Source organism: Hipposideros armiger, unplaced genomic scaffold, assembly GCF_001890085.2.
Source record: "Hipposideros armiger isolate ML-2016 unplaced genomic scaffold, ASM189008v1 scaffold_432, whole genome shotgun sequence".
Classification (NCBI taxonomy): Eukaryota; Metazoa; Chordata; class Mammalia; order Chiroptera; family Hipposideridae; genus Hipposideros; species Hipposideros armiger.
This window is the reverse complement of record NW_017731782.1, coordinates 170077-182558: the sequence shown is the minus strand read 5'-3', so window position 1 is coordinate 182558 and position 12482 is coordinate 170077. Positions and strand designations below refer to the sequence as shown.

Below are 12482 nucleotides of genomic sequence, written 5' to 3'. Positions count from 1 at the left end.
AAATCAGCCCAGACATTCAACTGAAAAGAGTTCTTTGTCCTTGATGGTAAATGATGAAAGGGCAAAGCAAAGACTTCTTGTGGGCCAGCAGGTCTGAACTCTTACCTTCTAGTATTAGAGTGGTTTCCTCTGTCTCATACAATCTCCCAGATATATTCTGAGGCTACCAGTGTGTATGTATGCATAAGGGTAATTTATAGAATCTGAATATTCCTATATGAGATTGCAGTAAAATAGCCATTTTTGTTTTACTAACCGTTTCATTCTACATTTTATGTGAAGGGTCACAAAATAACAAAATAACAAGTCTTTGAGTTTGCTGTTTCCTCTGACTTAACTTGACAATCTCCTATAAAAGGAATAAGAATCAACTATTTTGGAAGCTAAGGAAATTGAAAATGTGAATGGTAACTATCCCTGGGATAGTCTTTGCTCAAATTATTTGCTGACCAAAGCACACATGAACACGAAATATGGTTCCTGTCCAATAATTAGCATAGACCCTCATCACCATCACTATTGCACAATTAGGATTCTTAGGATTCTCTCCATCCTAATTTTCACACAGAGCACACACAAACTATTCATGTTTTATAGTACATTTTAGAGGAAAAATCTAGGATAACTAGATTTTCAACTATTAAAAATTCAACTGCTGAATTTTTAATAGTGAAATTTTAAAAATTTAGTCTATTTTAATTTTTGAAATTCCATCCTAACTCAGGGGTGTCGCAGCCAAGGGTTTGATCCAGTTGTGTGTAGGGGGTATTCAATCACTAGCTCTTTTTATGTGACATATGTAATCACCAAGTTCAAGGAGATGGTAAAAAGACTTGAGGAATACCTTTCTACATTCCATCTTTTCGCCTCTACTCAGAGAGTTCTTATGAAATGAAGGAAAACAACCCCAAATAAAAACAAGGTTGCAGAGAATTCTGAGGAAGTCAAGGGTAATGAGAAACAGCAAAGAGGGGCTGGTGAATGAAAAATGATGACGTATAAGGGAAAGCAGGAAAAAAAGCCAGCGCTGCAGGACAGGTTTCTTTTCATAGAGGGAAAACCTGGTCCCTCTGGACAAGCAGCAGCATACTGTACATGGTAAGACAAGAATGCAGAGACTGGGGCTAGGGAGAGCCCTTCAAGAAGGAGATGGGTGGAATGGCGCAGGGACAAGGAGGAAGAGGAACAACTGCTACAGCCTCGGAGCTACACAGCAGAAGCCAACTCCCCCCGCTTCTCCCCAGAGCCTGCCTCCAGACCTGTACCCCAACGCATGCACTAGACAGTGAGTGCCTCAAGGGCAAATACTGGGTCTTACGAGCATCCAGCCCACAGCGGCACTCAATCAATGCTTCTTCAGTGAACGGATGAAAGCAATAAGGAGGATCCAACAGTTTGAGCAGTAGCAAGGAAACTGGAGACTAGGTCTTAGCCTTAGAAACGGAGGCTTCTTTCTTCTACAACAGTTGAGAAATCATCATCACAGTAAATGGTAGCTATTATAGCCCATTATATTAAAAGTTCCTGAATAAGAGGAAACACATCTTCTATATCTCTGTATCATAGTTAACTTTGTTTCCCCAATATAGCATCTGGCCATAATAGCCAGATGTTTGTTGAACTGCACTGAACTTGGCCAATTCAATACGTGCTGTCCTCCTAGAGCGGACACATGGGAAGTGACGTGAACCTGCTCATACCTCTCAAGCACACTGAGGGCTACCATCCCCTTGTTCTTAAAAAGATGGATGAAAGACATGACTGGAAGAAATATTGCTTGGGGCAAAGACAGTCTTTTTTGTCAATTTCTTTTTCTAATTAAATGCAGGCATACTGGAAGAGGAAGGAAGATAAAAGAAATAAATGACTTTACTGCAGATAATATCAATGAAAATAAAATTTGAACTTTTAAGCCATGAGTTACTAACTACATTTCCTTTTTTGATTAGGTTACTTTCTTGGCTAATGAGGAAATACAGTGGAAAGTGTATCTCTGGGTTTCAGCAAGATGTTTCACAGGATCTCTGAACAGTGTGATAACAGCATTAGGTGGAATTGTAGCCAGCCATATAAATAAAGGGAAAGCAGCAAAAAAAGCCAGCGCTGCTGGACAGGTCAACCTGGGAAGAGGTCTCTGACGGACTTCCTCAGGGCTCATTTATGTCCTGCTGAGTATAGGCTTGGATAAAAATGGTAAAGACATGATTATCAAATCTTTGATGGCATGAAATTAGGAAGCATAGCAAAATGTGGGGTGGCACAATTAAGAAATTTACAAAAGCTTTGGGCATTGGGATGATGATGGCTAAGTCAACTCTACCAGGACGGTATTCTAAAAGGATAAATGTAAGGTCCAATAAACCAGTGAGGTAAAGTGCAGGATTTGGAGATGTGGCTTAACAATATCCATGGAAAAGACTCAGGGATTTTCGCTGACAGTCAAGTGGATTTATCATAAAGTTAAAAGAGCTTAAACTTCCAGGCCCCTTACTGGCGCAGACCCCTCCCAAAGCCCTATACTTAATTGTCTATTAATAATTTTGTTTTCTTTTTCTTACAGGGAGCTCCCAGATTATGTAAATTACAGAGCTCCTTAAAGCCTGACTCCCTTCCCCATTGACATTTAATTGTGGATGGTAATAGTCCACTGACTTTTAGACTTATTTAATAGAAGGCTGTATTGTAAATTATAGAAGTCATTGACTTTCACAATTCTAACCTGGTCAATAACCCCTGGAGTATGGTGTCCAATATAAGTCATGACATTTTAGAGAAACTAGACCATAAACAAACAAGCAAACAAACAAGAGAACAAACTGAAACAAATCTCCTTGCTGGCTCCTTCTCCTTGACTTTAATCTCTAAATGCTAGACAGGAGCCCCTTTCCCTTCTACACTGCTCTCGCTAGATCACTTCATCTATTTTCTCATATGCTGATGGCTTCCAAATTAATATCTCCAGCCCAACTCTTAGTTCCCTGAGCTCTGGACTCATACATTCAACTTGGCGTCTGATAACACCAAGGCACTGAAGCCTGCGCAAGACTGAACTCTTAAATTTCCCCCATGCCCATTCCCTTTCCCCTTCCTGCCAATGGAACAAGTTTGAAGGACAGTGACCAGGGATGTGAGGAACCTTTAATGTCTTGTTTTATGAAGAACAGTGTGTGAAACTGAAAATGATTAATCTGGAAGAAAAAAAATTGGCAGCGTTGGTGAAGGATGTCTAAGACACTGTCAGGTAGAACAGGGATCACATTTCTTCCTCAAAGATACTATGAGTCAAATAAGGAAAAACTTTCTAACAGGCAGACTGAAAAATATCCCCAGGAGATGGTGATTTCATCATCCTCAGATTTCAGGGAGGGATGGGTTAGCCAGATGCTGGTTCTATCTCTAAGTTCTAGTCTTGTAGTCAACCTCCAAAGACGAAGACTCTCAAAACCTGAAGCTTGAAATGCACTGATAATTCTATTTTTCAGTCCATTTAGTTTTAGCTCTTCTTGTCAAAAAAAAAAAAGTATCATTTTTGTTTTTCCCAAATTGTGTTTCTGATCGCTGTAGAGTGACGAGAATGTATCAAGGACTGGATAAAAGGAACAAAACTGGACACCAAATGGCCTTTTAAGGTCCCTGTTACTGAGTCATTCTGACTCAAACCCTTTTCCCAGTGCAACAACAGGCAATCATAGCTCCAAAGGGCTGGTAACCACAGGGCTAGTGCGGCAATCTTCCATCCACTTTGGCTGTGGCAGCCTTTCCTCAAAGTCCACAACATCAAGGAGCTAAAGGCTGAGTTGCTCTGGTTGGAGCGGGACGCAGAGTGAGTTCCACCCAAGGTCCTCTCTTCCTCTTGTCTTCCCCCACCACTTGATACCCTGTTAGGAAGAGATCTAGAAGTCTTTTTTCCCCATGTATTGAGCATTACCTCCTCCAAAATATTGGAATAGGGCTTACTGGGCAGGCAGAGGAGAGCATGACAGAGTCTCTGCCCTAAACAGCACTTGCCTGAATAGAATGAAGGTGTGTGCTCTCCAGAACCCACCCCAGGGATTATATACCCTGGGGAATCAGCCCTTCCACAGAACTCACACTCTTCAGTTAAGGCCAGTTCTTTTTCTTCTGTAATCAGTGGTAAATTCTGATGTGTGCATAGTCCATTGTGCTAAAATTCTACTTCCATGGGCTAGTAAAAATGATTTAAGCAGCAATTTCATAACACTATGCCTTATTTAAAGAGAGAGAGGTGTATTATTTGGGGTCTAGACAGATGAATTGCGACAACACCTTATTTAAAGCTCTGGCAATAACAAACCCTTTTCTTTACATATGTCCTCTGGTTTTATTGAAAAAAAAAATCCAATGATGTGGGGTAGAATCCAACAATAGAAACTAGCTGCAGAACTGCATGGGAATGTAGGAGAGGCACCCATGTGCATACAAGATGAGCTAAGGATTCAGGGCTGACCCCCAAGCCTACAAGCAGGCCAGCTAACCACCCACCCATGTTGCTGAGCCATGGGGCTGTATCCAGGCCTCTGCCGCTGTCTCCCTTTCCCAAGGCAAGGTTCTGATAATGTGTGTGACCTCTGGGCTACCAGACAAATGCCCAGCTGCTCTCAGGCAGAACATGAACATGGGGACACAATCTTACAAAAGATTCTGACATTAAAGTGGTCACGCACCAATTTCAGGGTGGCAGGTAGAGTGGGAATTGTAGTTCTAATAGCTTGGGAATTTCAATGCAATTGAACGAAGGTTTATTGGACCTTTACTATGTGTGGGTATAATGGATATGAGATGGAGGAGAATAGAGCCTGAACTCTAACAGTGTTGGAGGATGACAGATCATAAGCTCTCAGAAAAGGCAAGGCAAAAGCCTTCATTTTGAAGCAGTAAAGATGATACCAGCTGTGAGTGAGCCCTGGGCTCCTTCTCGCTGTGAGAAACCAGAACTATCTGCCTCAGGGCCCAGATGACATCACACCTCCTGAAAGCTTGGGTTTATTTTTTGTTTTTTTTGGTTTTTTTAGCTGAACCATCCTGCCACCTGTTGGCAGCTCAGCGGCAGCTCAGCTTGGGCCGGGAATCGAACTGACGACCCTGTTGCTCAGAGCTCGCACTCTTGAGTGAGCTCTTAACCAAATGAGCCACTCAGCCAGCCCAGCTTGGGTTTTTTAATGTTCCTTTTCACAATTTTTATTCCCCCGCTGTGGGTAGAGAGTGAAACACAGTTATGTCATCCAACCAGTCTTTTTATAGAAGCCTCCAGGTGAGCCAAATGAAGGTGGACAGCTTATTTACAGCCCTCCCAGTGATGAAAAGTACACAGAGACCTCTCTGTGAAGCATAGCCTAAGGAAGATTAAATGCAGGGAGACAGATGTCCCTTCACAACACCCAGGAGGCTGAGAGGCTGCCATCTCAGGAAGTGCTTAGGAGGATGGTTTTAAATAGAAGTGGTAGCTCCTCCTGTCAGTACATCCCTCAACTTCTCCATGTGGAAATCTGCTATCAGCTACCCAACCTGTTGTGGTGACAGCCCTGAATTGTTTCTGTAACTACTATAAACAAACAAAATGAAAGAGGCACATTATTTTGGAAAGAAGTCTCCCAGCCAGGATAAATTCTCAAGCAGAAATAACCAAATTAAAATCTTCAGTCTGATTTTCCCAAATACCACTGCTATCATCTAGTTTTTAATACTTCACATGTATCATCCTTAAATAAGATCTATTCATTAGAACTATTAACAATCTAGTTCAGTCCAGCTACTTTAACCCTCTTTTTCTAGGGGCACTAACTTGCTCCATGAACGTGCCCCATTTTCCCACATGCCTCCCTTTCTCAAACCCTACCTTTTTTGGGCTATTCAAACAGCCTAAGTTCAAACGTTTGAGATCAGGCATTAAAAGTAAGAGACATCAGAAATAATCGGATCAGAAAAAATAAGTAACAGAACTGAAAGAGATCAGTTACATCCTACAAAAAGTCCAAGAGATCTTTGGAGTATTCTTTTAGAGAACAAGAAACCTGGGTTTTCTTTTAGGGTCATTTCAAGTATTTCCTTTATTTTTGCCATCTGTAAAATGTTGATTGTTCCAATCCCGCTCCATCTGTATCTCGGGCACATTAAGAATGCTTCCAATTAATTTTAGATGAGTGCTCTAAATTCTTTGGTGACGAGCCACAGAACTATATAGTATGCTAGATCACAGGTTTTGCTTATTTCAAAGGAGGTGTGACATTCCCTTCCCTTCTTCTTCTATCGCCCTAGGGTGCTTTCAAAGAACAGCCAGAAGCTACAACAGTAACCAAGCCGATTGTAAAAGATACTCCCAGGCAGGAGCCCACCTCTTGATCGGTGAAAATCTCTATGAAGTTCTGGAAGGAGAAAGAGCCGGACTGGAGAATGAGCTCTCCAGTGTTTTCAAAGCACTGTCCCGTCAGCACGAGCAGCTTGTGTCTGGCAGCATCAGTGATCATTAAGCGCACCTGAAACAAACCACACAGAACAGAACATGAGTGAGTCTCTGCCATCCCACCGTCAGGACAAGGCTGGCCCTTGAAGGGCTTGAAGTTTATTACCAGCCCAAATCATGCATTCCTCTGCATTCAAATTTCCCCTGGGGCATTGGACAAAGCAAAGGACTGTGGTTATCAGCTGAACCAGGAACACCATTTTCCAAATTTGGCTGCAATCAAGACAGTAGCGGTGGTTGACTTTCTTCCCCTAGTTTCCTTTTTTTTTGAAACCTGTCTGCACAGCTGGTGATCATTTGTTCCACAGCTGTGTCTGCTGGCAGCATGTGTTCTTGTGAGACTTATGAATATCTCACAGGCTGAGTCACTGAGTACAATCCAGGTCTCCCAACTGCTGCCTCAGGAAGCAGGTTTCCAACTAGGGTCCCAAGTCAACCTCTCCCATCTACAATCCCTTTCCTTCCAAGCCACACACCAAACTTCACAGCTCCAAATGCGGCGTCTGATGGGATCAGCATGGTACCTAACATCGAAAATAATCAAAAGGCTGCCCGATTGGGAATCTTTTATATAGAATGGTAAATGGCTTGCACTAAAGAACACCGAGAACTTTAAGTGGCAGGACGCCAGCCTGTCCTTCAACAGAAACCCGCTCTAAGCCCCAAGGTATTCATTCTAACCAACTCTGCTCAGCACAAACTGACTACCGGCACCATGCTCAGCACTGAGGGAGGGACACAAAATTAAACATGGTATGAGGACCCACTGCCCCCCAAAACCCCACAGTCTAGTCAAGGAAACACACATATACCAAAGTAATTGTTCCAGTCCCATCTGTTCCACAGGCAAGTCTGAATTCCTTCAAGAAATTCCTTATTTTTTCCTTTTCCATTTTTCACAGCTATTGTAGGCAGCCTACCGAGACATATATTAATCTTCCACCTTTTTTCAAATTATATTTACTTCCTGGTTCTGCTAGTCAGAGAGATTGCTAGCCCATCACTTGCCTCAACTTTGTGCTTTAATGGATTGCCGAAAAGGTCCTGCTGATCTGGAGCAGGTGACGTGGGATCAAAACAGGACACATAATGACAGCCAAAAAGTGGAAGCAACTTAAATGTCCATCAACCGTTCAACAGACAAACAAAATATGGTATATCCATACAATGGACTAGTCTTCAGCCACAAAAGGAATGAAGTACTGATACATGCTATAAAGTGGACGAACCCTGAAAGTATTATGCTAAGTGAAATAAGCCAGACACAAAAGGCCATATATTATATGACTCCCATTATCTGAAATATTTAGAATAGGCAAATTCAGAGGCAAAAAGTAGGTTAGTGGTTGCCAGCAGCTGGGGGAAATGGGGAGTGACTGCTAATGGGTTCAGGGTTTTTGGGGGGTGATGGACATGTTCTAGAATTAGATAGTGGTGATAGTTGCACAACTTTGCACACATACTAAAACCCACTGAATTGCACACTTTAAAAGGATGGATTTTATGTTATGTGAGTGGTATGGTATGTAAAATATCGCAATGAAAAAAAAACAGGCGGGCCGGCCGAGTGGCGCGTTGGTTAAGAACTGGCTTGGGACGCCAGAGGGCCCCGGTTCGGATCCCACATATGAGGGTCAGTGACACTGCCCTCTATAGCTAAGGTAGTGAACAACAGCTCGACCTGGAGCTGGGTTGCCGTGAGTCGCCGGCGACGGCATAGGCTTTGGCCTTGCTGCAGTGAGTTGCCATGGGCTATCATGTGTAGCCAGCAGCCAGAGTGTGCGGCCAGCAGCCGCTGTGAGCAGCCGTCCAGAAACTGGCGACTGATCTGCCTCGCCCAGGAAGAGCGCAATGACGGTGCCAATTTGGGCCAGTGAAGCAACATCCTCCACAACTAGACTGAAGAACAAAAAAGACAGCAACTTGTCTGTTCCCCTTTCCCCAATTCCCCAGTGCTGTTCCCATTCCCCAATAAAAAAAGAAAAAAAAAATCAGGCTACAGTCACAGAGAAGCTCAAAGCATGGGCAGAAGAGACATTGCAGATAATGGAGGCCCCCAGGGACTATGGCTACGTTACTGTCCGAGAAGCAACCCAATCTCAAGGTTGCTAAACTGTAAGAAAGGAAGTGGGAAATATAGAAAGATATCAACTCCTCTCCCCTGGGTCATCGAGGCTTCTTGACTTTAGCCAAGTTCCTATCTTACGGTGGGCTCTGAAATACCCAGTTACTCTCTGGCAATTTGATATGATGGTAATCATAATATTTGTAATGAGAACAGCCAACATTTATATTTCAGTTGTTACATGCCAGGCTCTGTTCTAAGCACAACATTAAATATGAACATTAAACGTAAACCCTGTTACAATCTCCATTTCACCGATGTGGAAACTGAGATAAAAAAAATAGTAAATAACCTGCCCAAGGCCACCAGCTAATAAGTGGCAGCACCAGAGACCAGCCACTGACTAGGGGTAAGGAAGCATCCTGGACCCAGAACTTCTCTCTCCCATGTTCCTCTCCTGCCACCTGCCCCAGCCCCTCCAATCAGCTACGTCCTGTCACTGCGTGAGGCCCCATCAGAGATACTGCAGAGCTGAATCCTTACCTCAGTGCTGACTGCTTCATCTGAAGGGTTGATCAGGACCACTGTTTCTAACACGTCACTTCGATGATGAAGGATCTTTTGTCCTGCAGGCACAAAAACACAGACAAAAGAGGAGACCTTTAGCTTTTCCGGATTAAAACTGCCCCGCCTGCTTCTGGGATGGCAGAGGCATTTCTGCCTCTGATGATGCACATGGCACCAGGGTTCTCCATGCTGTCTTGGGAAACACAATTGGTGTTACTAAACAAGAGTGTGCGGACCCCAGCAGGTTTCGCCTGGAATTGGGTTCGTGTGGTCTCGGGCCCCTCACACTCTCATAACCCCCTAAGTTTTTATGGTTGATCGCCAGGCTGCCTCTGGGTGTTAATGGCAGTTTTCATCTGAGAAAAGGGGTGGATGCCAGGAAAACTCAACGGGGCTCTTGACATTTCCTTTCTCATGGTAATTGGGGATGTTTCTCCATATCGGCCTTTCTACTGGTGAGAAAAGTGCTGAGATTAATTAGGAGCCTTATTGTGAAATGAATGACATCCAGAAACCCTGGCTAACAATTAGCCCAACAACCAGAATGGCTTTCTGAGGCAGGCTTACAGTCTGTTGGGGTATTCATTAATTAATTCACTTGCTCATAGAAAAGTGGAAAAACTGAGCAGATGAAAAGTGGAGAACAACTCTCCTGCTGAACGGGGTGGCCAAATTGCCCCCTAAAGACAAGCAAAGTTGATGGGGAACAAGAAAGCAAGGTGTTGTGGGAAAAAAAGAAGCCTGCCTAAGGAGGGCTAAAATTCTGCAGGGTCTTTAGCTCCACATCTCTGGTTTCCCACACCTTAGAGGCTTTAGGGACATTCTGTGGCTGAAACCACCTCCAGCTGAAGTAGACTGAGGCCTATGGATCACCTACAAAGTCCCCCCTTCGTGGACAATGAGATGAAAGTAAGCAGGTGATGTGTGGCCAGGGTAGGTGATATATGCTCTACCAATCTATGAGGGACAGAGAAGACGTGGGAGGGGGGGTAAACCAGAATATGTCAGCTGCTTGGAAATCAGTGAAACGTGGATAACAGGAAGAAATGGAACAGAATCTGAGGAAGGCAGACACCAAAAGAGAGAAATACAAGAAGAGAGAATGACTAAAAAGGCAACTGTTTTCCAGGAAAACAGTGGGGTATTCCTTCAGGAAGCTAAAATAGACTTACTGTATGACCTAGCAATTCCACTCCTAGGTGGACTTGAACAGATACTTGTATGCCAATGTTCATTACAGCATTATTCACAACAGCCAAAAGGTGGAGACATCCCAAATGTCCACCATGGATGAAACAAAACATGGTATATCCATACAGTGGAATATTACTCAGCCATAAAAAGGAATGAAGTTATGATACATAGAACAACATGGATGAACCCTTAAAATATTATGCTCAGTAAAATAAGCCAGACACAAAAGGACAAATACTATATGATATTACTTACATGAAATATCTTGAATAGACAAACTCATTGAGTCAGAGAGCAGATTAGCAGTTACCAGAGGATGGGAGACAGAAAATGGCAAGTTACTGGGTACTGAGTTTCTGTTTGGGGTGATGAAAAAATTTTGGAAATTGAGGTGATTGTTGCATAATATTGTAAATGTAAATTAATGCCACTGAATTGTACATCGAAAAATGGTTAAAATGGCAAATTTTATGTTTTCTATATATTTTACCAGAACTTTAAAAAATTAATAATGTAATATACCAAAATCCATTGAATAGTACACTTCAATTGGTTGAATTTGTATGGTAGGCAGATTGCAATCTCAATGAAGAGATTTAAAAAAAAACAAAAAACTATCCAGAGTACACAGCTTAGTTAGGGCTTTTTTCCTTCATCTCAAGGACCGGAAGTATAATGGAAACAGCAGCATGATGAAATACCACCATCTCATCTTCAAGCCTGTTCTCCTCCATCATCTTATCTTTCCTAATTGCTAATATTTACCAGTAGATCCCACATTAGATATGGAAGAAAACCAAACGAAACAATAATGGTGTCAGGCACTGCTCTAAGCCCCTCACATGTACTAATTCATTCAATCCCTAGAAGAGCTCTATGACACAGGTACTATGACTGCCCCCTTTTACTATGAAGACAACGAGGTCTATAGAAGAGAACTATCTAGCCCAAGGTCACCAACTAGTAAGTGGTTGAGCAGGACTTGAACCCCAGTCTCCTGACTTCTAGAATCCTCCTTTTCACTGCTCCGCAGTGCTGATAACTGGGACTAGGATTTGGAAAAAACAGACAAGGCACAGACATCAAATGCCAAGGGAAAGCTAGGGAAAAACCCAGAGGAATAAAATCAGAGATATGCTTAAAGAAGCAAGAAGCCAGAAAGCATTAGAATATTGGCAAAAGGGAGAAAAAAGCAAAGGTAGCAGAACACCCACATAAAAGAGGGTAAAATTAAGAGAACGTATGTGATCCTTTACTTTTACCCCCAATGCCTGAAAATGAAGAGACCCCCAACTAGAGCAATGTCACACAGTTTGAGCAGGCAAAGGACTGAGCCTCAAGAAAAAAATTCAACTCAGCCATAGGAAAGAACATTTGTTTATTATGAACACGGAGTCTGTAATTTGCTGAATGTAGCTTTTCACAAGTATATGCATTTAAAGATCAAGCAAAAGAACATCAAATTGAATAAGCAAATGATAAAATCACAATCAGCAAACACATGAAAACTGTCCCCTTTCTAAATCCTTCCATCAGTGGCCTCCTTGAAACAAAGACTTCAGGAGCTTCCAAGGCACTAAGTTGAGACAAAGGCAAGCAAAAGTTTAAGACCAAAGAGAAGTGATGGTCATGTCCTTGATCATACTTTTGACGTGACTGTTTCCAGGCAGCATGAGGCTACGGTATGACTAATTCTGTAGGAACCAACAAAAGCAGACTTGGCTCCCTCCCCAAAAGATGGTAAAGGAATCAGAGTTCCTTTCTGTTGTAAGTGATCTACACAACGCATAAACCCTTCTAACTACATCCTTCCAGATTCACGTCTAAGCAAGAGTCTAAGCAACATCGCCCGACCAGCCGGAGCTTTGGCCCTCCCAACATGCCCCTCCCGAGACACTCCCTGGCAGGGGGCTTCTTACCATCCGCAAGAAGTTCCTTTCCTCTGTGGCTTCATCACTTGCAAACAAAACAAATGCCATGTACAGTAGATGGTTACCTGTACTCCTTCCAAGTCAACTTTCAGAACTGTTTGTTCAGGAATTCAACTAAGGATTTTTTTTTTGTCCATCTTTGGAAATACTGATAGCAATGACACAGACGTGCACCAAGATGCCATGTCTGCTCCTTCAACAAAAGCCTTTTTATAGGATTGGATTTGAATGAAGGAGGGGGGGG

General features: G+C 42.8%; 1 protein-coding gene across 3 annotated transcripts in view; it reads right to left on the bottom strand.

Annotated features, from left to right (window-relative positions):
• MAP1B (microtubule associated protein 1B) overlaps positions 1-12482 on the bottom strand; it is a 96020-nt gene that overhangs the window by 16459 nt on the left and 67079 nt on the right. The window contains exons 5-7 of one of the 3 annotated variants that reach the window (XM_019665076.1): positions 11848-11863; positions 9090-9237; positions 6354-6494 (exon numbers count right to left, since the gene is read on the bottom strand). In XM_019665076.1, coding sequence (XP_019520621.1) covers positions 6354-6494; positions 9090-9237; positions 11848-11863 — 305 coding nt within the window. Of the gene's footprint in view, positions 1-6353; positions 6495-9089; positions 9238-11847; positions 11864-12226; positions 12477-12482 lie in introns of those variants that run through there. The other 2 variants (XM_019665074.1, XM_019665075.1) reach the window with 2 other exon arrangements.